The following is a 23,728-nucleotide window of genomic DNA, read 5'->3' as shown; positions in this document are numbered from 1 at the left end:
GATCTTTGCTGATCTACAACTCTGACCATTGGCCACACTTGCTAGGGCTGATGGGAGTTGTAGTTCAGCAACAGCCAGAGGGCCTGAAGTGAGGGAATCTTACTTAGGCAAAATGGCTCCCTAAACGTCTCTTCCCTTCCAGGACGATGCCACACCATGAAGACGTTCCTGCTGGTGAGCATCTCCTTTGGGGGCAGCTGTGTGCTGGCGGCCCTCTTCAGCGGGGCTACGATAGCGCTAGGCCTGGCCGTCCTCCGCTACTCCCGCACCAGCAAAGGCCACAAACCCCTGAAGAACCGCAAGGAGCAGCAATTCCAGACGGAGCTCCAGCTGGTCCTTGGGGACCTGACCGTCGACGAAGAGGTGGAGAAGGAATCCAACATTGACTACTGCAAGATCAAGAGTGACACGCCAGAGAAGGCCTAACTCTCTAATCCTAAAAGCAAAAATAAAATGTGTGTTGAAAGCTTTCCGTTTCTCGCTGTGTAGCTTTACTGCCATAGTCAAACTTTCTCCCCTTGGTTGAAGGAACTTTTCCACCCCACCCCAGCCGGAGGGCCACATTCGCTTCTTGGCAACATTGCGGGGGCCACATGCTAGTGGCGATGGGGGCCAGAAGCAAAAGTGGATAGAGGAATCAGTCCAAACTTTAGTTTTTGTGTAAGGCAGGTTAATGGAGTACAGCTGAGTTCTTTCTTATGCAACTAGTGAGGACCACCTTAGTGCACAGGGCATCTGATAGTCTGAAGTGCCTTGGAGCTCTAGCACTGCCATGTAAATGCTGAAGGGGCTCATAAATGGTGCAACTGCGTGAGCTACCCAGAAAGGAAATCGGATACGGAAAGTTGTTTCATTTATTTATATGCCAAAATTCTCACTGGCTTGGGTACACACCATGCATTGGAAGCATACTTAGAGATTCCTGCATTGCAGGTGGCTGGAGTAGGATGAACCTTGGAATCCATTCCATCTCCTGCAGTTTACCCCAGAACTATAAACCCAGAATTTTTTGAGGGGTGTCATTCTTTAAATGCATACAGTGGTACCTCGCAAGACGAATGCCTCGCAAGACGAAAAACTTGCAGAACGAAAGAGTTTTTTGCTTTCTGAGTTGCTTTGCAAGACGGATTTCCCTATGGGCTTGCTTCGCAAGATGAAAACGTCTTGCGCCTTTTTAAAAAAACCGCCAATGCATTCCTATGGGAAACCGTCAATACACAGTGGTGCTTCGCAAGACGAAAAAATTCACAAGATGAAAAACTTGCAGAACAAATTAATTTCGTCTTGCGAGGCACCACTGTAGTGTGTACAGTGTCACTATCATTAAGCCAGATTGAAGGAACTACAAATAACTTTTTTCAGCTGAGCAGCAGTAACGGGAGCCATTTAGAACTGGCTCTACTTAAGTTGTTAATGGTTAGTGCAATTAACCGCTCCCATAGCTGGGAGTGCAAAATAAACTGTCACCAGGCTAGTTCACATTGCTACTGGGAAACAGCTGCCAGGAACCCTAAAAAAAAGAGATTGTGCCTTAAGTACATCCCAGCGCCACCACCCCCCCTTATCTGGGGTGGCATTGACCTGAACAAGGATGTGAAAGGATTTCTAGAAGGCCACATGCAAGTTATGTTGGCATGGGAAATGGACCAGTCTCTACACAGGCTCTTAGGACACATCCTGAGCTGTCCAGAAGATCCATCCTCGTTGGATCCACAGTACCAAGTTGCACTGGTTCAGCACAGGTCCCACTAAGCTGGATTTCAATATTTTAGAAGTCTAGATAACGTGGAGACCAGAGAGAAAGAGGTAGTGGCTTTGAGGGTGGATGATAGCCTGGTTTTGCTATCGGAGGCTCTGATAGGCCAGGGGAAGGAGGACTTCCTCTTACTCTTCTGTCTTGTAGAGTTTGCGGAGACTGGAGTCCATCAAGAAATCCACTGACCTGAATCGAGAGAGAGAGAGACACACTCACAGGTAAAGCAATAGTGCGATCCACAAAAAACCTACAGCGGTACCTCAGTTTTCTAACATCTCCGTTGTTGAGCGTTTCGGTTTTTCAACACCGTAAACCGGGAAGTAAGTGCCTTGGTTTTCAAAGATGCCTCAGAAGTCAAACATGAAACACAGTTTCTGTATTGAGTTTTCTGTTTTAAGTTTTCCGTACTGAGGCTTCCGTTTTGAGTTTTTGAATGTTTCGTCTTCCGGAATGGATTATCATATTTTTCCGTCTATAAGACGCCTCCTATTTTGGGGGACTCAGAATTTAGAAAATGGGGGGGGGGGGGAGAGATGGCCCAGAGTATAAGACGCCCTCTAATTTTTGACTTTATTTTTTAGGGAAAAACCCTAGTCTTATACATGGGAAAATACGGTACTTTAGAAAACCAAGGTACCACTGTATTTGTATTTGCCTGGCATTTCCATGGAGGCAAGAAATTCCTCCAGGGCTTTTGGGGCACATGTGTTGTTTTTTGATGCTCTCGTAGAAAATCTGGACCAAACCCCAAATTGAAGGCACCCTCCCTGCCTCTCCCAATGTGACTGTTATCATGTGAGGAGAATGCATGTCTGAATAAGGATTAGAAGCTGAGCAGGAATGAAACGGAAATCTAAGGTAGGCAAACAGATTCTGCAAAGAAGCGACGGGTGACTACTTTAGGAAGTAACAGCAGAATTAGTCTCTCAGTGAAGATGTGCTTCCTTGGGTCTGGCAGCAGGGGGTGCCACTTACTTTAAAAAACCAGGACCTTAGGGCATGACATTCTGCATCGATCAATCAAAGAGAACACAATGTCGCTGACTCTCTCTGGGCGTAATGTTTATTTATAGACAGACTGAATTCTTGCCCAGGGATTGAATTTATTCACATTGTTTTACCCAAGAGAACGCTGAGACACAATTTAAATGAGAAAAGTGGGGTCAGGGGTGAGATACCCTATTCTGAAAATAAGTATCCCAGTGGGAGATTAAATAAAGACCCATTTCTGACATAATTGCTCTGTTCCCCTAAGGAATGTTAGTTTGAAAAGGCGGCTGTTCAGCCATGCTTATGTCAGAGTACTTTGGCCATGTTCACACCACACATTTATGGCACTAGGAAGCCACTTTAAACAGTCATGGCTTCTTCAAAAGAATTCTGGGACCTGTAGTATGTTAGGGGTGCCGAGAGTTGCAGGAGACCCCTATATTCCCCTCAGAGAGCTACAATTCCCAGAGAGGTTCAACGGGCAATCCATCTTCTCAGGAAACACTGGGAATTGTAGCTCTGTGAGTCTTTTTTATATTATGGACATGTGTTCTGTATTATTTTGTTAATACAAGTTTGTCATGGCCTTTGGCTAGAACAGTAAACTTACGAATTGAACGTGAGGGAAACTGGGGCCTCCTCACAATTCTCAGCAGAAACTACATTTCCCAGGATTCTATGGGGGAAACCATGACTGTTTAACGAGGCATCGTAGTGCTTTAGATATATGGTATGGATGTGAGGTTTAAAATGTGAGGCCGTCTTAATCACTACTGTTGCAAGGCAAGTTGCCCTTTCAAGGTCACCACCTCAAATAATAACCTTTCCCAATCCGGTGTTTAGGGCTACAACTCCGTTCAACCCCAGCTGGCAGGCCTGTACTCCCATCAACCATAGCATCTGCTGGTTGGAGCTGATGGGATTTGTAGTCCAAAATGGCTCTGGCGGCTGAGGTGAAGGGATTTGTAGTCCAAAATGGCCCCCAGTGGCAGGGGCTGATGGGATTTGTAGTCCAAAATGGCCCCCAGTGGCTGGGGCAGATGGGATTTGTGGACCAAAATGGCTCCCAGTGGCTGGGGCTGATGGGACTTGTAGTCCAAAATGGCCCCCAGTGGCTGGGGCTGATGGGATTTGTAGACCAAAATGGCCCCCAGTGGCTGAGACTGATGGGATTTGTAGACCAAAATGGCCTTGGTGACTGGGGCTGATGAGGGTTGAAGTACACAGCACCTAGCAGGGCTTCTTCAAGGTTGATACAGCTCATCCTTGGCTGTGCTCAAGGGGTGGAAGTTGCCCGTACCTGTCGATGGGTTTGATGATGAAAGGAATGGCCGAGAGACCCACGGCGGTGGTGGCCCACTTCCTGACCGAGAGAGGCCAGTGCGTCATGCTGGCCATGAGGTAGAGTGACCCTGCGCAGATGCGGTTAATGGTGAAGCCAGGAATGGCCACGGAAGCCAGAGCCTGCCATATAAATGTGTCCACGACTGCCACTGCGGCATGCTTGCTCCTCCCTTCATCCACGGCCTTCGCCTGTCAATCGGAGGAAGGATGAAAGGGGTGCGGACTTAAAACGTTTAAAGCCGAAAAAGAAACTGACCTTCATCCCTTTCAGGTTTCCCATCCCGCCCTTTTTCCAAACAAGTAATTTAAAAACAAAACAAAACACCTAAAACCTAATTTATCCATGTGCTTGTTAACTGCTTCTTCTTGAAATGAAAGGAGGTATATAAATTATATGAATCATTGTTTTTGTTTATTTATTGTTTCATAAAAGCCACACACCTCTTGACTGTTTAAAAAGAAAACCTCAAAGCAGTTTGCAAAAAGAGTAAAAGAACTAAATTATCAGCGAAACATTTGAAACATTAAAACATAACTGTGTTTAACTTGGGCCCGGGGGCAACATTCAACCCTATCTGAAATCTGTAACTCTAATTTTGGAATATTCATTTAAACCATAAAATATCAATGACTTCCCTTCTTCCATGGTTTATTTTGCTTAACATAAATCCCAGCATATTTTATATATACTAAACCATTCAGTATTCCAATATTGATAATAATTTAATGATAATAATTTATTATTTATACCCCTCCCATCTGGCTGGGTTTCCCCAGCCATCAAAACTTATTTACACTGCTGAACTTATTTTAATGCTGTCCAACACAATTTCCCTCCATATATTCAATAAACACTTTGCAATCTTCTTCAAACTTATGTTCCTCTTGTTCTCTTATTCAATTTGACAGATCTGCAAAGCTGCGCATATTCCAACATTCAACCCTATCTAGCCCTCAAAACCCTTGCCGGACGACATTATGCATTTCTCCCCCAGCAGGAATGAATCCTTGAATTCTGATAATGTCTCTTGCTTCCTATATAAAAGTAAAGTCTTTGCTCCACTCGCTTTTACCTCTGGCCCTGCCCACCACTACCAGCCTGCGGCCCCCAGAAGGGAACGTGGCCCTTGACTTGAGAAATGGTTTCGTGCCCTACTCTGTACTCACAGCAGCCGCCTTCTTGCCCTTGTCGATGGCGTCGGCCGCCACGTAGGCAGTTGCTACTCCATAGCTGGCCCAGACCAACGAGACGGGTACGATGGCCCGGAAAGACTCCCCGACCTCATTGGCGTAACCTGTAACGAAGGTCAAAGGTCAGCAGGGGCGCAAAAGCCCTTCCCACAGTTTCAAGCTCCACCCATTAGGCAGGAAGAGTCCAACAGCCACTTTCAAGAGTCAATGTGTCCGCAGCCACTGTGGGGGGGGGACTCCCTGCTTCTCTCGCTTTGTCTCTGCTTTGTCATTTTAATTAGGGATTTCCTGGACATAGCCGGGATTCAACCGCTGAAAATTGCCTCCGGGCAGAATTTTGGAAAAGCAGCTAAAATGTCTGGGAAAACCCAGATGTGTGGCAGCCCCCAAAAACCTGTTTTTTGTTGTTGAATAATTTTTATTAATTTGCAATTACAAAAGTCCAATATAAGCCATATTATTTTGATACCAATATTGGACAAAAGTCCAATACAGTGGTACCTCGGGTTACATACTGTCAGGGGTTCAGGAGCAGAGTCACAGGAGAGGGAAGAAACGGAGAGCGAGGGGGAGGAGTCGGAAGGAAATGTCAGCGGCGACAGTAGTCCGAGGTCTCTGAGCCTCTCCAGTGACTCGGAGGATTCACAGAAAGGGGCCCCCATGGTCAGGACAAGGGGAGTGCCCAGGGGGACACCTCGGGAAGGAGGGGACTCAGAGAGTAGCAGCTGGAAATCCGGGCCAGCGTCCCCCCCAGAGTGCAGTAGGGGGGAGGAGTCCAAGGCATCGGGATCAGGGAGCGCGCAGGCAGAGGGAGAACGTGAGGCAGGACTGACCACACCCTCGTCAGGGAGCGAGGAAACGGTCATCCGGAAAGTAAAACGCGCGCGCGCGCCAAGTTCAAATGTACAGGAGGGCGGCAAGGTGGGCAGCCCGGGTAGGGAGCCAGGTCCTAAAGCCCGCCGAAGAGAGGGGGAGGAGTCAGAGGGGTCAAGCTCTGCGTCGGAAGAGTCCAGGAGGAATGAGACCCCGGGGGGTAGTAAGACCCAGAGGAAGAGAGAGAGAAGGAAGAGGTGGAGTAAGATTAGAGTATTAAACTGGTGCACAGGGGGTGGAGATCCAGACAGAGCTTCGCCGGTCTAAAGTCCAGACGTAGGGCTGGGACGCTGAGACTTGTAAATGGAGACTATTCTTCAATAAAGACTTGGATACTGTACGATCGGCTAGCGTTGGTCCTTGGTGAGCTGGGACCCGGAGCCAGCTCTGACAGTAAGCTCTGTCTCCTTTTTTAAAGTTTTGGCACCAAGAACCTCGCCACGTGAGTCGACGCAGCGAGGACAGAGGAGGGGTGCTTACAGAGCTCACAAAACTCAGGCAAGATGACGACGGAAGAGCAGATAAAAGCCCTGCAAGAAGCGGTGACGCACCTCAGCACGGAGGTAATTGCATCCAGGAAGAGAGAGGAGGAAATGGTTACCTCCTGCCGGGATCTCCAAGCCAGGTTGGACGTGCTTTCTAAACAGGGGCAAACGGGATACAAGGCAGAAGGCATTGGCTTGGGGAGGCAGCCTGGTATCGCATTTCGACGGGAGTTTGCAGCAGTACCCCAACTTCAGAGCAGACCTGCTGTTTGCGCTGGATCTCCTGGACAAAGACTTTAGAGATGAGAGAGAGAGAGTGGGGTTTATCCTGTCCCATTTGCATGGGGAAGCCAAAACGTGGCTGCGGAATCTATGGAGGGACAATGATCCAGCGCTCCAAGATGCGAAGGCTTTTATTAAAGCAATGGACTCATGCTTTTTATCAAAGGTAGACGTCGATATTGCCAGGAGGGACATACATGGACTTAAACAAGGCAAAGCCAGCGTGCGGCAGTACCATACTCGGTTTTTCGGACTGGTTCATGCCCTGGGGTGGGAAAAAGATTCTGCGCCAGTCAGAGACCTCTTTTGGGAGGGGTTGAATGCAGATGTAAAAGCGGAGATTGGAAGAGGGGAGAGACCAAGGAGCACCCAGCAGGTAGTCCAGAGGGCTCTGGAGATCGGGGTGCATCTGGAAGAACGTCCTTGCAACAGGGAAGAAGGGCGTTGGGGAAGGGCACCAGCCAGAGCACCTCCCTTCTTTCCCAGAGAAGCAGCGCGTGCGCACTCCACACCCTCGCAGGGAGGGGGAGAAGAGCCGATGGAGATAGGAGGTGCCAGGGCTCAGTCAGCTAACAGAGCCCTGACACCGGGAGCAGCCAAAACGAAGCCTCCTAGAGGGAACAGGAAGTGCTACATCTGCGACAGTGCTCGACACATGGCGAAAGAGTGTCCCCAGAGGCTCCACAAGCACACTGCAGCCTCGGCAACAGTCGCAGAAGCAGCTCAATTGAAAACGCAGCAACAGTTAAACGACGGAGTCTGGCTGGAGGAAGAGGTACTGGGGTCCAGCCAGACAAGTCAATGAAACAATCCCCAGCACTTTTGCAACCCACAGACCCCCTCCCACCCAAACCAGTGGTGCAGCTTACAGCGTCTCTCCAACTGCCCAATGGACGCACTCTGGAGGTGCCGATCACCATTGACTCCGGCAGCAACGCTGACTTTATAGGACTGGAATTCATTCAGCAGCACAATATACCACTGCTACCAGCCACACTGCCCCTGAACGTTGTCACGGTGGATGGCAGAGACTTGTTAGGGGGGCAGGTGGTGCAACAAACGCAACCAATGGTGATGCGGATCGGAAATCACCGAGAAGTCATCAGCTTTAACGTCACCCACCTGTCGGACACGCCTGTAGTCCTGGGCATGAGTTGGCTGCACAGGCACAGCCCAGCATTGGCGTGGTACCAGCGGCAACTGACCTTCGGCTCCTCCTATTGCGCGGAACATTGCATCCTTCCTAGCCCGGAAGAAGGAGGGGACGACCCGCAGCTACAATTAGGCACGCTGCAAGCAGTGCCGCGCAAGTACGCAGCGTTTTTGGAGGTTTTCTGCGAGAAGGAAGCGGACAAGCTGCCTCCCCACAGGCCCTATGACTGCAAGATTGACCTCCTGCCAGGAGCGACGCTGCCAGCCGGGAAATTGTATTCCATGTCTGAGGACGAGCTGCAGGAGCTCAAGGAGTTCATAGACCTCAACTTGAAGCGCGGTTTCATCCGGGAGTCGAAGGCAGCGGGGGGCAGTCCTGTATTCTTTGTGAAGAAAAGGGACACGCCCCAAAAAAGACTTGTGGTAGACTTCAGGCTCTTAAATTCAAAGACCAAGCCCGCGGCCTTTCCCATGCCCAAGATAGATGACCTGCTGGCGACGGCGAGGAAAGGACGCGTTTTTACAAAGTTGGATCTGCGAGGGGCGTACAACCTGATTCGCATACGGGAAGGAGACGAGTGGAAGACTGCCATGTTCACGCCCCTGGGCACATATGAATACAGAGTTATGCCCTTCGGTTTACAAAATGGCGCCCACTGTTTTCAAGCTTTCATGCATCATGTCCTGGCGGGTCTCCTCTACAAGACATGCGTCTGCTTCTTGGACGACATCCTGATATTCTCAGAATCTGAGGAGACCCACGAGAGAGACGTCAAGGAAGTTCTGCAGAGACTGCAGGAGCATCGACTGTATGCCAAGCTGGAGAAGTGCCAGTTCGACAGGAAGGAGGTGGATTTCCTGGGCTACAAGCTGTCGGACAAGGGGCTTGCCATGGACAGCGCCAAGGTTCGCGCAGTGTTGGACTGGAAGAGCCCGCGCAATCGGAAGGAGGTCCAGCGGTTTGTGGGGTTCGCCAACTTTTACCGCAAGTTCATCAAGGGGTTCGCGATGCAGACGGCGGCCATTACGGACACGCTCAGCTCTAAGAAGAAGAAGTTCATCTGGACGGAGCAAGCGGAGCAGTCCTTTCAGAACCTTAAGCGTCTCTTCTCGTCCGAAGGGCAGCTACTGCATGTGAATCCCAGCAAACCGCTGAGGGTTGAAACAGACGCCTCAGACAGAGCCGTGGGCGCCGTACTGTTGCAAGAGGACCCGCATGGGGACTGGAGACCGTGTGCCTTCTACTCTAGGAAGCTCAGCAAGTCGGAGCAAAACTACACCATCTGGGACAGGGAGTTGCTGGCCATTCATGCAGCATTCAAGGCGTGGCGGCACTTCCTCGTCGGGGCCAAGCACACCGTGCAGGTTCGCACGGATCATAAGAACCTGGAGTACTGGCGCACGGCAAGATTCCTAAACCAGCGGCACATCAGATGGGCGGAATTTTTCGCGGATTTCGACTTCAGGATAGAATACATCCCAGGCGACAACAACATCATGGCGGATGCACTGTCCAGGAAGCCGCAATACCTTGAAGAGGCGGCACCAGCAGCGGCCAAGCACATTTTCGCTCCGAAAGCGTGGGCGTGCGCTGCAGCAACCGTGGACTTGGAGGCGGTCCGTCGAGCACTGCAGGGGGACCCCTTTGCACAAGCCAAGATGGAGGAGGTGCACAAGGGCACGGTGAAGGACGACGAGTTCCAAGTACGAGACGGATTGCTCATCCGCAGAGGAGCTCTCTATGTACCGGGAGACGACCTCCGGGCGAAGGTACTGCAGCAGTTACACGACGCACCCACCGCCGGGCACTTTGGCAAGGAGAAGACGGCAGACCTCGTTGCCAGGGATTTTTGGTGGCCCAAGATGCGGGGGGAAGTCGCGGAGTACGTCTCGAGGTGCGACACCTGCCAAAGGGCCAAGTCAGTGCACAAACCTCCGGCGGGACTGCTCGAACCGCTGCAGACTCCGAGCGAACCGTGGGAGAGGGTGGCCCTGGACTTTGTCACGGATTTACCCAGCTCAAGGGGTAAAACGGCAGTGCTAGTGGTGGTGGACATGTTCACTAAAATGGCCCACTTCATTCCGTGCGCGAAGGTGGCCACGGCAGAACAGACCGCCAAGCTGTTCATAGACCACGTCTTCAGAGTGCATGGACTGCCACGGTCTATTTTGTCCGACAGGGGGCGCCAGTTCATTTCGAGCTTCTGGCAGAAGCTGATGGGTTTCCTGAATGTCAAGATCAACCTAGCGTCGGCGAGACACCCGCAGACCAACGGACAAGCGGAGCGCGTCAACGCCGTCATGCAGCAGTACCTGAGATGCTATGCAAATCAACAGCCGACGACATGGGTGGACTACCTGCCGCTCGCTGAGTTCGCTTACAACAACACGAAGCACGTGTCCACAGGGGTGACGCCGTTCTTCGCCAACAACGGGAGGCATCCCAGAACCTTCCCGGGATTAGAGAGACTGGGGGAGGGGGAGCCACAGGCAGCGGAAGTCTTGGCGGCGGAATTGCAGGAAGTCCACGAGCAGCTTAGGAGGCAGTTAGAGCTAGCAAAGCACGCATACAAACTGCAGGCTGACAAGCACAGGAGGGTTGGTGAAGACATACAGGTGGGAGACTGGGTGTGGTTAGCGGCCCACGCAGTGCCGACAAGATCCTTAGCTAAGAAGAAACTCGGACATAAGCAGCTAGGACCTTACCTAGTTGAGGCACAGATCAATCCGGTGGCCTTCCGGTTGACACTTCCGGAAGGATCCAGAATGCACCCAGTATTCCATAGGTCGGTGCTCACGCCCTACAAAGCACCTCACCGATTTCAGGCGCAGGGCACGGCATCAGACCAGTATAAGGAGATCCCCCCAAGGAGGGAGTCGCCAAGAAGGGAACCCATCAACCAGGTCACAGAGATTTTGGACTCGAGATGGGGGGAAGAGGGAGTAGAATATTTTCTCGCAAGGGAAGGTACCCCGGCCAGCGCCAACAGTTGGGTGCCGGACTATGCCCTGGACGAGCCTCTCCTCAAAGAGGAGTTTCATGCCTTGTTCCCACACAGGCCCATGCCAGCCGAGTATTTCGACGACTGGCTTTTCACACCCACGCTTTCTACCAGCACGTTCCAGGGATTCACCTCGGACGAAGAACCAGCTTTAGAAACACGTTCACCGGAGGGCTCGCCCTCGGGGTTTGCCTCAGACCGCTCCTTTTGGTGGGACAATCGAGGAGAGGAGAGGTGGCTGAGGGGCCCTTGGCAGGCAACGGACCCAGAGGGGAACGAGGGTGAGAGGGACATGGACGTGATGGGGGAGGACGTTGGGTTCGAGCATGGCGGCACGGAGATGGAAGCAGAGGAGAACGAGGTCGGCGAAGACATGGAGGACGAGCCGGATTTCTCTAACTGGATGCACGCCACGGGGGACGAACTGTATCCACCATTCACCCCCACAACGACGGAGCACCCAGCACCCCCGCCGGAGGAAGGGGAGGGGGGAAGGGGGGGCTTCGAGGGGGGGATGGATGTCAGGGGTTCAGGAGCAGAGTCACAGGAGAGGGAAGAAACGGAGAGCGAGGGGGAGGAGTCGGAAGGAAATGTCAGCGGCGACAGTAGTCCGAGGTCTCTGAGCCTCTCCAGTGACTCGGAGGATTCACAGAAAGGGGCCCCCATGGTCAGGACAAGGGGAGTGCCCAGGGGGACACCTCGGGAAGGAGGGGACTCACAGAGTAGCAGCTGGAAATCCGGGCCAGCGTCCCCCCCAGAGTGCAGTAGGGGGGAGGAGTCCAAGGCATCGGGATCAGGGAGCGCGCAGGCAGAGGGAGAACGTGAGGCAGGACTGACCACACCCTCGTCAGGGAGCGAGGAAACGGTCATCCGGAAAGTAAAACGCGCGCGCGCGCCAAGTTCAAATGTACAGGAGGGCGGCAAGGTGGGCAGCCCGGGTAGGGAGCCAGGTCCTAAAGCCCGCCGAAGAGAGGGGGAGGAGTCAGAGGGGTCAAGCTCTGCGTCGGAAGAGTCCAGGAGGAATGAGACCCCGGGGGGTAGTAAGACCCAGAGGAAGAGAGAGAGAAGGAAGAGGTGGAGTAAGATTAGAGTATTAAACTGGTGCACAGGGGGTGGAGATCCAGACAGAGCTTCGCCGGTCTAAAGTCCAGACGTAGGGCTGGGACGCTGAGACTTGTAAATGGAGACTATTCTTCAATAAAGACTTGGATACTGTACGATCGGCTAGCGTTGGTCCTTGGTGAGCTGGGACCCGGAGCCAGCTCTGACACATACGCTTCAGGTTACAGATGCTTCAGGTTACAGACTCCGCTAACCCAGAAATAGTACCTCGGGTTAAGAACTTTGCTTCAGGATGAGAACAGAAATCATGCTCCGGCGGCGTGGCAGCAGCAGGGGGCCCCATTAGCTAAAGTGGTGCTTCAGGTTAAGAACAGTTTCAGGTTAAGAACGGACTTCCAGAACGAATTAAGTACTTAACCCGAGGTACCACTGTATAATTATTATGACACATTTAGTAATTTGTAAATTTGCAAGTGAAGTTCTCCTTTCTCCTTCCTGTGTGAGGTTTTAATTTCCATCAATTGTTCCTTTACAGTGGTACCTCTGGTTACGTACTTAATTCGTTCCGGAGGTCCATTCTTAACCTGAAGCACCACTTTAGCTAATGGGGCCTCCTCCTGCTGCCGCGCCACTGGAGCACAATTTCTGTTCTCATCCTAAAGCAAAGTTCTTAACCCGAGGTATTATTTCTGGGTTAGCGGAGTCTGTAACCTGAAGCGTATGTAACCCGAGGTACCACTGTATTTCTTTATCAAATATTATGTCCATATTGATTATTCCTGATCTCCTTTGTGCCTTATGGCTCGTTTGACTCGGTGTTACTCTGGAGAGATCTGTCTCTTTTGTTCTCAACTCATCTGACTGCAGCTGTAAAAGTCCATACTTTCAATTTCAAGCAGGGAGTCGCCTAACATCCTGCCAAAGCCCTATTTTTAATTCACCTGTCAATAAAACTGAAATATGAAGAATGTGATCCATTTAGCGCCACTAAGTCTAAACCACAGCATCTTTTATTAATATGGAAAGGGAGGGGAGGGGCTTGTGCCTCAATGTGGAAAACATCCCCATCATTGCCTGAGGTATGTGAGGTTACAGAATGCGCACAAACATCTTAACTGCGTACTGTTTATGGAAAGTGTATAGGAGCAGAATTTAAGCACTTCTTTTTAGTTTAAGCTTCACTGGACTGCAGAGAACTGGGTAACGGTTTGGGGGACCAACCAACACCAAGCCTGGTATATGATGAATGTATCCTAAAAACTGAAGCCAACCCACCCAGTTCATATATTACATTAAGTATTGATATATATCCCATCTTTTTTCCAAAGGAACTCAACACATTTCTCCCTCTCCCTATTTTAACCACATAACACCCCTGTCAGGTAGGCTTGGCTAAGAGTTGGTGACTGACCCAAGGTCACCCCATGAGGCTTCATGGTGTGGATCTGAACCCTTGTTTTTCAAGTCCTAGTCCAGCACTCCAACCACTGCACCACACTTCTTCCTTCCAAGGAACTCAACAAGGTCACGCCAAAATTTTATCCTTCAAATTTTATCCAGACAGAGGGCCTTCTCGGTAGTGGCGCCTGCCCTTCAGATGTGAAGGAAATAAGCAGCTATCTTATCTTTAAAAGACATCTGAACGCAGCCCTGTTTAGGGAAGTTTTTAATATTTAATGCTGTATTGTTTTTAACACTCGATTGGGAGCTGCCCAGAGTGGCTGGGGAAACTCAGCCGGATGGGCGCGGTATAAATAATAAATTACTATTATTATATTATTATTTAACTGCAAGAAGAACAAACCTATCCATTCTTAAGGAAACCAGCCCTGAGTGCTCCCTAGAAGGACAGATCCTGAAGCTGAGGCTTCAATACTTTGGCCACCTCATGAGAAGAGAAGACTCCCTGGAAAAGACCCTGATGTTGGGAAAGATGGAGGGCACAAGGAGAAGGGGACGACAGAGGACGAGATGGTTGGACAGTGTTCTCAAAGCTACCAGCATGAGTTTGACTAAACTGCAGGAGGCAGTGGAAGACAGGAGTGCCTGGCGTGCTCTGATCCATGGGGTCACGAAGAGTCGGACACGACTAAACGACTAAACAACAACAACATTATTTTTTATCCAATATTTTCTTCAGTCTAACCCGCCACGAATAGTTGTTGTGAAAGTAAGATATGGAGGGTGTTTGACCTTCCAAGCACCACCAGAAAGACAGCAGCAAAACAACTGCATTAACTTTCTTTGCTGGCGATAACCTCCACCGTCCGTTTCGCTCCTGCGTGCCTGACTGCCGCAGCTGTTCCTACAGGATTAAATTTCGCTGCGCTGCAAAGAGGGGCAGCAATGCAGCCATTTTGTGCTGCTTGACACTCTTCAGAGGATGCAGTCTCCTCCTCCTGATGCCCTAGCAAAGCCCTTTTCCAAGGTCCAGAGAAAGTCACCTTAGGAGCTGCCTGCCACCCAACGCGGCAGAAACTTCCGGCAAACAGCACTTTGCACGAGGGATCCTGCTTCTCAAATATCACTGAACGGAAGCTGACATTTCATCCTTGAAGCTGCCACATCACTACCACCCTGCCCAGTTTTTCACCCCATGTTCCTGGCATTTTTGAGCTGTGTCTTCAATAGCTGTCCAAGACTGTCAAGACAGGAAACGGCCTTGTATAGAGTCAGAACACAGGTCCTTCTAGCTCAGTACAGAGGTATCTTGGTTGTTAAACGCCTTGATACTCAAACAACCTGGAACCCAAACACTGCAAACCCGGAAGTAAGTGTTATGGTTTGCAAACTTTTTTCGGAAGCCGAACGTGCTCCAATTTGAGTGCCACACTTCCGTTTTGAGTATTACGCTGAGGTCTGTCTGTTTTTGCTATTTATTTAGCGTTTTTGCTTTTGCAGCTCTTTTTTGTTTTCCTTTTGTGGCTCTGTGGAACCCAGTTCAGCTACTGATTGATTGGTTGTGTGACTGCTGTACATTGTTTATTGCTTTCGTTTTATGGATCAATGGTCTGGTTAGATAGTAAAATTCATGTGAAACTGCTGTTTCAGGGGTTGTTTTTTTAAAAAGTCTGGAATGGATTAATCCATTTTGCATTACTTTCTATTGATTTTGGAACAGACTTCTGGAACGGATTAAGTTTGAGAATCAAGGTACCACTGTACTGTCTACACTGACTGGCAGCAGTTTTCCCAGCTGGATTTGGGGAGATTTAAGCAAGGGCTTTTGGCATGCAAACTAGTCACTCTGGCCACAAGGTCAAGAGTTACACACATTTGGTTGTACAAAGTTTTGTCTCGCAGTCATCTTTAAAGACAAGGACACCAAAATATAGTCACAGAAGCTGTGGTCCCCCAACAGCAAACCTGTAGGAGCTGCTGCAAATCTTCTTCTTTCTTTTTTTAAAAAAAGAGTCAGTATGTGTAGTGGTTAGAGTGCCAGACCAGGACCTGGAAGACCAGGGTTCAAATCTCCACTTGGCCTTGAAGGTTGATTTTGGACCAGTCACAATCTCTCAAGCTAACCTACTTCGCAAGACTGCTATGAGGATGAAAATGGGGAGAGAGTGAACCCTATATCTCACCTTGAGCTCCTTGGAGGGGAAAAAAGGGGGGGATATAAATGCATGAAATAAATAAAAATACTTTTCCTTTGAAGATAACGTCATTTATGTAGCAATGATACAGAACAACACAGAAAATCAAGGGGATCCTTAATTCTTTCCCGTTATTGTTGTTATCTATTTAAAATGGCTGTCCTCAACAAGAGGGAAAACAACTTGAAAGGAGAGTGATAGATTTTAATAGGGAAGCTGTCAAGAAAGTTAAGAAGCCTCTTCCCCTTTGCAGTGCCCAGCTGCCCACTGGAGACAGCAAGTAGGAAGGAAGGAGAAACTGAATTTTGTTTGCATTTCCGTGAGAAACAACATCAAAATATATAGCAGATGTACAATAGATAAATATAGCTATAAGGAGTATATCTGGAAAGTTATACTCAGCTGCATGTAATGCATCATTTGGACTTCAGAACATGTTGTTTGTACCCAAACGCTTATGTGGGGAATTTATTTTCCCTGTTCCATATATATATATATATATATATATATATATATATATATCGCATCCTTGGACTCCTCATTTATTTATTTATTTATTTATTTATTTATTTATTTATTTATTAATTAATTAATTAATTAAATATCACATCCTTCCTCCTGGTGAAGGAGCCCATGGTGGAAAATGCATCAATAAAAACCAACATATAAAAAGAGTTTAAAATATTCTCTCAAGCAGTGATTTCAGGGTCGCCATCAAATGCCTGGATCTAAACTAGGATGTTTCCAAATTCCTCTCGGAAGTCAGTAACGAGAGGGGCAGATGTGCCTCACCAGGGAGGGCATTCATCAGACAGAAAACTGCCACTCAAAAGACCCTACCATGCGTATATGCCAGCCAGACAAGGCCTCCACACCTGCCAATCATAGTCTTGGAGATGCCCACTATCTATGAGAACAATTGTGTATCTCTTGTGTCTCTTGTGTATCTTTTGTGTTGAAAGAGAAGGGTGTACAGTATTCTCATCAACAGTATTCCCATCAGCAGGGAGGCTTAAGGCTTGCAGAAGCTCTTGTAGAATTGAGTGTGGACCCTAAGATAACGCCATAATAAACTTCTTCAAAAAAAAGGTGCCACAAGACTGCTTGTTGGGTTTTGTTGTTGTTGTTGCTCCAAACTAAAGCCACAGTCCTAACCCCACTTTCTTGGGAGTAAGACCCACTGAATTAAAAAGGACTTACAGTGGTACCTCGGGTTAAGTACCTAATTCGTTCCGGAGGTCCATTCTTAACCTGAAACTGTTCTTAACCTGAAGCATCACTTTAGCTAATGGGGCCTCCTGCTGCTGCCGCGCCGCCAGAGCACGATTTCTGTTCTCATCCTGAAGCAAAGTTCTTAACCTGAAGCACTATTTCTGGGTTAGTGAAGTCTGTAACCTGAAGCATATGTAACCTGAAATGTATGTAACCTGAGGTACCACTGTACTTCTGAGCAGTACACAACTGCCCTGCTGGAAGTACCTTCAGGGAGGTGACAGTATGCCATTTTATTGCATTTCTATCCCACTTTTTTTCCCTCCAAGAAGCTCAAAGTGACAGACTTGCTTCTCTCCCTCCTCATTTAATCCGCACAACAGCTCTGTGAGGTAGTTTGGATTAAAAGGTAAGTGGCAAATCCTCAAGGTCATCCAGTGTGCTTCATGGCTCAGTGGGGAATTTGAACCCAGATCTCTCAGGTGCTGAGGTCTTTACCTAGAAATACACCATCACTGCCCATGTATACGCTACCTTTCAGGGCATGATTGTGCCCTGAAAGCTAAACATCTATTATTAACATTATTTCACCGAAAGGTATAGCACTAACGACGCTTAATGGCGGTAAATTGGGACGAAGGCGCAACAGCTTGAAGGCACAGGAGCCCTAGCAGAAAAGCAGTTGGCAACCTCCGCTGCCCAATCCTGAGAACAGCGTTCCTTGCCTTTTACTCTGATCGGTCTCCGCCCGATTTCCACCCCCGTCCCGTCCCGTCCGGCAACTTCTTGTTGAACGCAGTCCCAGCGAGGAAAGCGCTCTTCCGCCGCCTGCGGGCTTCCTCGAGAGTAAATTTCCCGCCCTTAACGAAGGCTGGGACTGGCGAGGAGGCGCGCGGCGCGGCGATCGCCCTGCAGCCACTCACCCAGGTAGCGCACCCACGTGTCGCGGTAAAGGTCCGGCGCCGGAGGCTTCTCGGCCGGCGATCCCATGGCCGGCTGCCCCGGGGCGCCAAGGGCAGGAGCAGGAAGGACGGGGATCGAGGAAGAGTCCCGGGCTGGCGGGCCAGCGCAGGCCGCGCCTCCTCTCCAAAGCGCGCAGCAGAGCGCACGGCGCCGCGGAGCCAGCGGCCAATGGAACCGGGCCGTGCCGAGCCCAGCCGGCCGAGCCGCCTCCCCACTGGCCGCCTGGCCGCGGAGAGGGGCGGCCCCAAAGGAGGAGGAGGAGAAGGAAGGCTGCCTGCTGTCGCCGCGGGAAGCTCACTTCATGCCCACGAGAGCGCGCGATCGCGCGTGGGGACCTCGAGGGTGGCTCTTCCAGGCACTGCCTCTCCGCCCCAACCTACCTCGCAGGGCTGTTGTGAGGATTGAGTGGGGCGGGGGAGAACCATGTCTGTGGGCACTGTCAGCTTCTTGGAATCGGTGGCGCATGCCCTTCTGGCTTGCACTCTTGATAAAGACTTGAGGAATGAGATTGTTGTTGTTGTTTAGTCGTTTAGTCGTGTCCGACTCTTCGTGACCCCCTGGACCAGAGCACGCCAGGCACTCCTGTCTTCCACTGCTTCCCGCTGTTTGGTCAGACTCATGTTTGTAGCTTTGAGAACACTGTCCAACCATCTCGTCCTCTGTCGTCCCCTTCTCCTTGGGCCCTCCATCTTTCCCAACATCAGGGTCTTTTCCAGGGAGTCTTCTCTTCTCATGAGGTGGCCAAAGTATTGGAGCCTCAGCTTCAGGATCTGTCCTTCCAGTGAGCACTCAGGGCTGATTTCCTTAAGAATGGAGAGGTTTGATCTTCTTACAGTCCATGGGACTCTCAAGAGTCTCCTCCAGCACCATAATTCAAAAGCATCAATTCTTCGGCAATCAGCCTTTTTTAGGGTCCAGCTCTCACTTCCATACATTACTACTGGGAAAACCATAGCTTTAACTATAAGGGCCTTTGTTGGCAAGGTGATGTCTCTGCTTTTTAAGATGCTGTCTAGGTTTGTCATCACTTTTCTCCCAAGAAGCAGGCGTCTTTTAATTTCGTGACTGCTCTCACCAGCTGCAGTGATCATGGAGCCCAAGAAAGTAAAATCTCTCACTGCCTCCATTTCTTCCCCTTCTATTTGCCAGGAGGTGATGAGATTATCGCCCCTCTTTTCTTGTCCATTCCAGGTTGCCCAAACACTGCCACAGTGTCCTTTCTCTTGGCAGATCAAGATGAGCAGGGGACAGCAAAGGTTGCAGGGTTTTTAGCTGGGGCAATCCAAATAAGATCCACTATTTGACTATTGATTAAAAAAAAACTCACCCTAAAATGTATTTTATATAATTGACTTTTTATTTCTATTCTTTGTATATCGTATTGTTGTTTTATTGCTATGGCTGATGGCTGACGCAAATGAAGATTTATTCATTCATTCCTTGGAGGAGGGGGTAGGGGAGAAAGGGGAGATATCAATGCAATAAATATACTGGCACCACTTCCTTCCCACAGCAGCTCAGCAGGCAGAAATCCAGCAGGCGAAGCTCCCTCCACTAAATTCTCTCTCCCCAAGCGCTGCATGATTGGGTGGGCAATACGGTGGTGAACCTCCTCCAGGTCATTTATCAAAGCAGCATGCTGGAGGAGAATATTATTATTATTATTACATTTATAGGGACGCGGGTGGCACTGTGGGTTAAACCACAGAGCCTAGGACTTGCCGATCAGAAGGTCGGCGGTTCGAATCCCTACGATGGGGTGAGCTCCCGTTACTCGGTCCCTGCTCCTGCCAATCTAGCAGTTTCAAAGCACGTCAGAGTGCAAGTAGATAAATAGGTACCGCTCCAGCGGGAAGGTAAACGGCGTTTCCGTGCGCTGCTCTGGTTCGCCAGAAGCGGCTTAGTCATACTGGCCACATGACCCGGAAGCTGTACGCCGGCTTCCTTGGCCAATAAAGTGAGATGAGCGCCGCAACCCCAGAGTTGGTCACGACTGGACCTAATGGTCAGGGGTCCCTTTAACTTTAGCTATTACAGTGGTACCTCGGGTTAAGTACTTAATTTGTTCCGGAGGTCAGTTCTTAGAATCATAGAATCATAGAGTTGGAAGAGACCACAAGGGTCATCGAGTCCAACCCCCTGCCAAGCAGGAAACACCATCAGAGCACTCCTGACATATGGTTAACCTGAAACTGTTCTTAGCCTGAAGCACCACTTTAGCTAATGGGGCCTCCTGCTGCTGCCGCGCCGCCAAAGCACGATTTCTGTTCTCATCCTGAAGCAAAGTTCTTAACCTGAAGCACTATTTCTGGGTTAGCCAAGTCTGTAACCTGAAGCGTATGTAACCAGAGGTATACCTGTACATTTATATCTCATCCTTCCACCAAGGAGCTCATGCTTTCCCTCCCTCTCCACTTTATCCTCACAACAACCCCGTGAGGTAGGTTAGATTGAGAGACAGTTGACTGTCCCAAGGTCACCCAGAGGGGTTAATGTCTGGATGTGGGTCTTCCAGGTTCTCTGCGGTCACACTAGCCAGGGCTGGTGTATACTGGGAGGTCAACGTCTGGTGGGGTGCAGGCTACAGGCAAAGAATAAATTAAGAGTGTCATACTATGAGCTGTGAGGGACCAGGGTTCAAATTCCCACTTGGCTCTGTGCTGCTCACTGCTTACTCGCCTTGGGTCCCAGTCACCATCTCTTAGCCTAGCTTACCTTGTGAGGATAATATGGAGCAGGATCCAGCCATAGAACAACCTTGAGTTTCCTTGGGACGTATAAATGCAATAAATAACAATTAAACCAGGAAGCTGCAGCTTTGACTATCCGCAGAGCTATAATTCCCAACACCCTTAAAAAAACTACAGTCCTCAAGATTATTTTGGGGGAGAAATACAGTAATGTGCTTTCGGGACACGGTGTGTTCGCAGCTTGAACAGAAATGAAACCCGGAAAAGGGCGCTGATGGCTCAAATCTGAATCTCGTGATGGAGACGAGTCCGTTCAGACCACGAGATGGCGCACTTGTTAACACTATCTAGCAGGGGATTAAATGGGGATTAGATTTAGGCCGAGGCAGCTGTGTTTGAAATCCGAGCTGCCAAATTCTCCAGTTCACTTTAGGGCAGGAAACGAGTTGAGGGGCTCCCGGGCAGGCAGACTCTATCTGCTCTCTCTGCTCCCCAGAAGTCGCTGCCTAACGGTAGGGCCGAGTCCTAATTTCTTATTCATGTTCACGTTTGACATCCTCCGCCCTTTCATTTCAGTTAAAAACTCTCAGGATGGTTTCCAAAACAATGAGCAAACTAATTTTAATGAGTTTTTTTAAAAAATAAAAAACAACCCATGCAACAGACTGACCACATAAACCCCCAAATCAGGAATCAAAATCTAACAGACGTCAGAAAATAAAAATGTTTTCTTCTAGCACCAAAACAGATTATAAACTCAGCTGCCACTTAGCAGATTTCCATAGCTGGGACAGCATTCTAGAAAAAGGCTGTCTCTGTCCACTCAGAAATATGCTATCCTCAAGAGATCCTAGCTCATAAAAAGATATCAGACGTGTTTGTAATTTTGGGGTATTAAATGTACTTAAGGAGATCATAACTTGTGTGTTATGCCAGGAGCAAAACCTTCTTGACCAGTTGCCCCTGATTCCCACAAAAGCATGTCCCACAACAGAGGCGTGGCCTTCAAGGTATCACAAGTGTCTCTCTCGTTTTTCTTAATGAAAAAGCGGAACTCCAGGTTTAGGCTAATTGTAGACAAAGACAGGAATTGGCGCATGATCCCTAAATCACTCTTCCGCCCTTAACAAAGATGGCTAACACACCAGCCGGAAATGCCTCCCGTCCCATTTAGGTCCGCCTATGAAAGCACAGGCTGGTGGGCACTTTATGTTGAGTGACAACCAGATATGAAGATACAAAAATCTGTTTGCATGCACAGTTCAAGAAGTAAATCAGAAACGGATTTTCATTTACAGTATTTTTAAAGAGGTATTTCCACCACTTCCTATGCAAGATCCCTTTAAAACTGGAATTGCAAGGAACAGGATTGCATGCAGCCTGCCACTGAACTGTAGAGATAATATGATCTCTCCCATTGAAAGGTACAGTACTTTGTTTTCGTCATGTGGTTTGTCAGAGCTTGGTTTGCTTGAAATCCAATTCATTGTCTTCTTGGCTGTAAAAGTGAAGGTGCATGATTGCTCTCTCCGGCTTAATTTGAAACAGGAATCACTACCTCCAAGCCCTGAAGCCAGTTAGATGCACAAAATTAATAGTAAAGAGCACATGCATGCATTTATATTTTTAACAAATGAGTTTTATTTGTAAATATTTTGTTCAGGAATAGTAAGCACAAAGCAAAACAGATCTTTGGACGTCAGAAACTTCACACATTTTCTAAATGGTGGGTAGACCAAGTCAAAGAGGAAATACAATTAGGGTCTGCTTCTCCAGCTTGCTGTGACTGCCAACAAACACCCCTTTGCCCCAAACCCACAACCTTTGAAAGGGGGGGGGCACTTGCTAAGCTGCTGCATAGAGAGCCTCCCTCCCTCTGTTAAACCACACTGGGGCAGCCTGCCATTCCTCATGCTGTGAACTGTCGAGTGTGATGACCACTTACATTTTTATGTATATAAGGGAGAAAGTGGAAAAACAATCCATCTTCAATACAGAGTAGTACTTCTGCCTTTTCGGAAAGAGGAGCACATATTTGGGAAAAGCACATTTTCTATAAAATTTGCCATGCTGTGTCATCATCTGAGCGTCAACTTCTCAGCTAGAGCAATGCTCCAAACCAGCCTTTGACAGCCCATCAGGTATTTTGAACTACAGCTTCCATCAGCTACAACCAGTACAAAACATTGGGTGGGAGAGTGGTCGATGTTTCCTTAAGCTGGCCAAGACTGTTCCCACATCTCATGTTCTAGACTTGTAATGAGAACCTAGAGGTTGTTTCTAACCTCTAGGAATCATTAGCAGCTGCTAAGAGAAATGTTATCAGATCTTTGTGCAACACACCCACAAACACACGTGTGTGTGTGTGTGTGTGTCTGTGTGTGTGTCTCTGTGTGTGTGCAGATTCTGAGGATGATAAGTCCCAATAGGCTTTTGTTTTGTTTTTGAATTGCCTGTTGTGTAATTAGCAAATACGCCTCTCACTAGTTCCTGGAAGCTCATTACTAGGGACGATTATCTATTTTGCTTCCTCTTATTGCCTCATTTTCTTAAGCTGAGTTCTCCATATTTCCACATCCATTTGGCATTTTTATTTTCAGCCCTCATGAGAATTCCTCAGCCTTTTAGAGCCTTTTACCACTTTATATACACCTGTTCATATGCAATTTTACCTAATATACACAATTTTGTAAATCCACTCCCCTTCATATTTGTATGGCATTTTCACTAAGAGATACATTTTGCACACTCTGTACCCATATATATGTATTTTGCACAAGTTACTTGACTGAAGACTTACACTACAAAATCCAGAGAAGTGCAAATTTCAAAGAATGGCTGTGTTTCCATTCTGGAAAATGCAGATTTGGAAGATACACCTTTAAAACATGAACTGAATTGCATTTCTCCCTCCTCCCCTACACATGGGGGCACTGTTCCCCATAATGTATGAGTTAGAGCTTCCTGGTTTTATGTGTTATGGCATTTGGGGGGGGGCAGATATAAGTGCTAAGGATACAGGGATCCCTAAATCTGACTCCCAGTTATAAATATATTGGTAGTGACAGGGAAGTAGCTGGGTAGCGAAAACGCAGATGGAAAATGCATTGTCTGGTTGGCAAACTGTGAA

At 48.8% G+C, this 23,728-nt stretch overlaps 4 protein-coding genes across 10 annotated transcripts in view; 1 reads left to right on the top strand and 3 right to left on the bottom strand.

The window, feature by feature from the left end:
• Positions 1-1,042, top strand: part of LOC310666605 (uncharacterized protein) — a 36,004-nt gene extending 34,962 nt beyond the window's left edge. For 4 of the 5 annotated variants that reach the window (XM_083417686.1, XM_083417687.1, XM_083417688.1 and 1 more), the window contains one exon: positions 143-1,036. In XM_083417686.1, the coding sequence (XP_083273812.1) occupies positions 143-426 (284 nt within the window). In that variant the 3' untranslated portion in view covers positions 427-1,036. Of the gene's footprint in view, positions 1-142 lie in introns of all 5 variants that reach the window. The other variant, XR_014505971.1, reaches the window with a different exon arrangement.
• LOC310666688 (uncharacterized protein) overlaps positions 1-5,805 on the bottom strand; it is a 110,961-nt gene extending 105,156 nt beyond the window's left edge. The window contains exon 1 of the mRNA XM_083417946.1: positions 5,797-5,805. The gene's annotated coding sequence lies outside the window, so the exon portion shown is untranslated. The remainder of the gene's footprint in view (positions 1-5,796) is intronic.
• The window catches only part of CCDC157 (coiled-coil domain containing 157), a 138,522-nt gene that overhangs the window by 24,615 nt on the left and 90,179 nt on the right, over positions 1-23,728 (bottom strand). The window lies entirely within an intron of this gene.
• Positions 1,307-18,388, bottom strand: MTFP1 (mitochondrial fission process 1). Of its 2 annotated transcripts, none has more exons than XM_083417958.1 (4): positions 18,289-18,388; positions 5,258-5,385; positions 4,047-4,279; positions 1,307-1,942 (listed from the first exon to the last, which is right to left on the bottom strand). In XM_083417958.1, the coding sequence occupies exons 1-4, from the start codon at positions 18,371-18,373 to the stop codon at positions 1,885-1,887; spliced, it is 504 nt and encodes a 167-aa protein (XP_083274084.1). In that variant the 5' UTR covers positions 18,374-18,388; the 3' UTR covers positions 1,307-1,884. The 2 variants fall into 2 exon arrangements, with proteins under 2 accessions (XP_083274084.1, XP_083274085.1); XM_083417959.1 differs by lacking the exon at positions 18,289-18,388 and adding an exon at positions 17,869-18,190.

This window comes from Podarcis tiliguerta, assembly GCF_965153285.1.
Source record: "Podarcis tiliguerta genome assembly, chromosome: 16".
Taxonomy (NCBI): domain Eukaryota; kingdom Metazoa; phylum Chordata; class Lepidosauria; order Squamata; family Lacertidae; genus Podarcis; species Podarcis tiliguerta.
The sequence above is the reverse complement of the archived record's forward strand: the minus strand, read 5'-3'. Positions and strand labels throughout refer to the sequence as shown.

Coding starts and splice junctions, on each gene's coding strand:
- MTFP1 (XM_083417958.1), bottom strand. CDS start 18,373: ATGCGCCACCGATTCCAAGAAGCTGACAGTGCCCACAGACATGGTTCT. Junction 5,386..18,288: donor CCTCACAACAGCCCTGCGAG/GTAGGTTGGGGC, acceptor CCTTCGTTACAG/GTTACGCCAATGAGGTCGGG. Junction 4,280..5,257: donor AGGGCAAGAAGGCGGCTGCT/GTGAGTACAGAG, acceptor TCCGATTGACAG/GCGAAGGCCGTGGATGAAGG.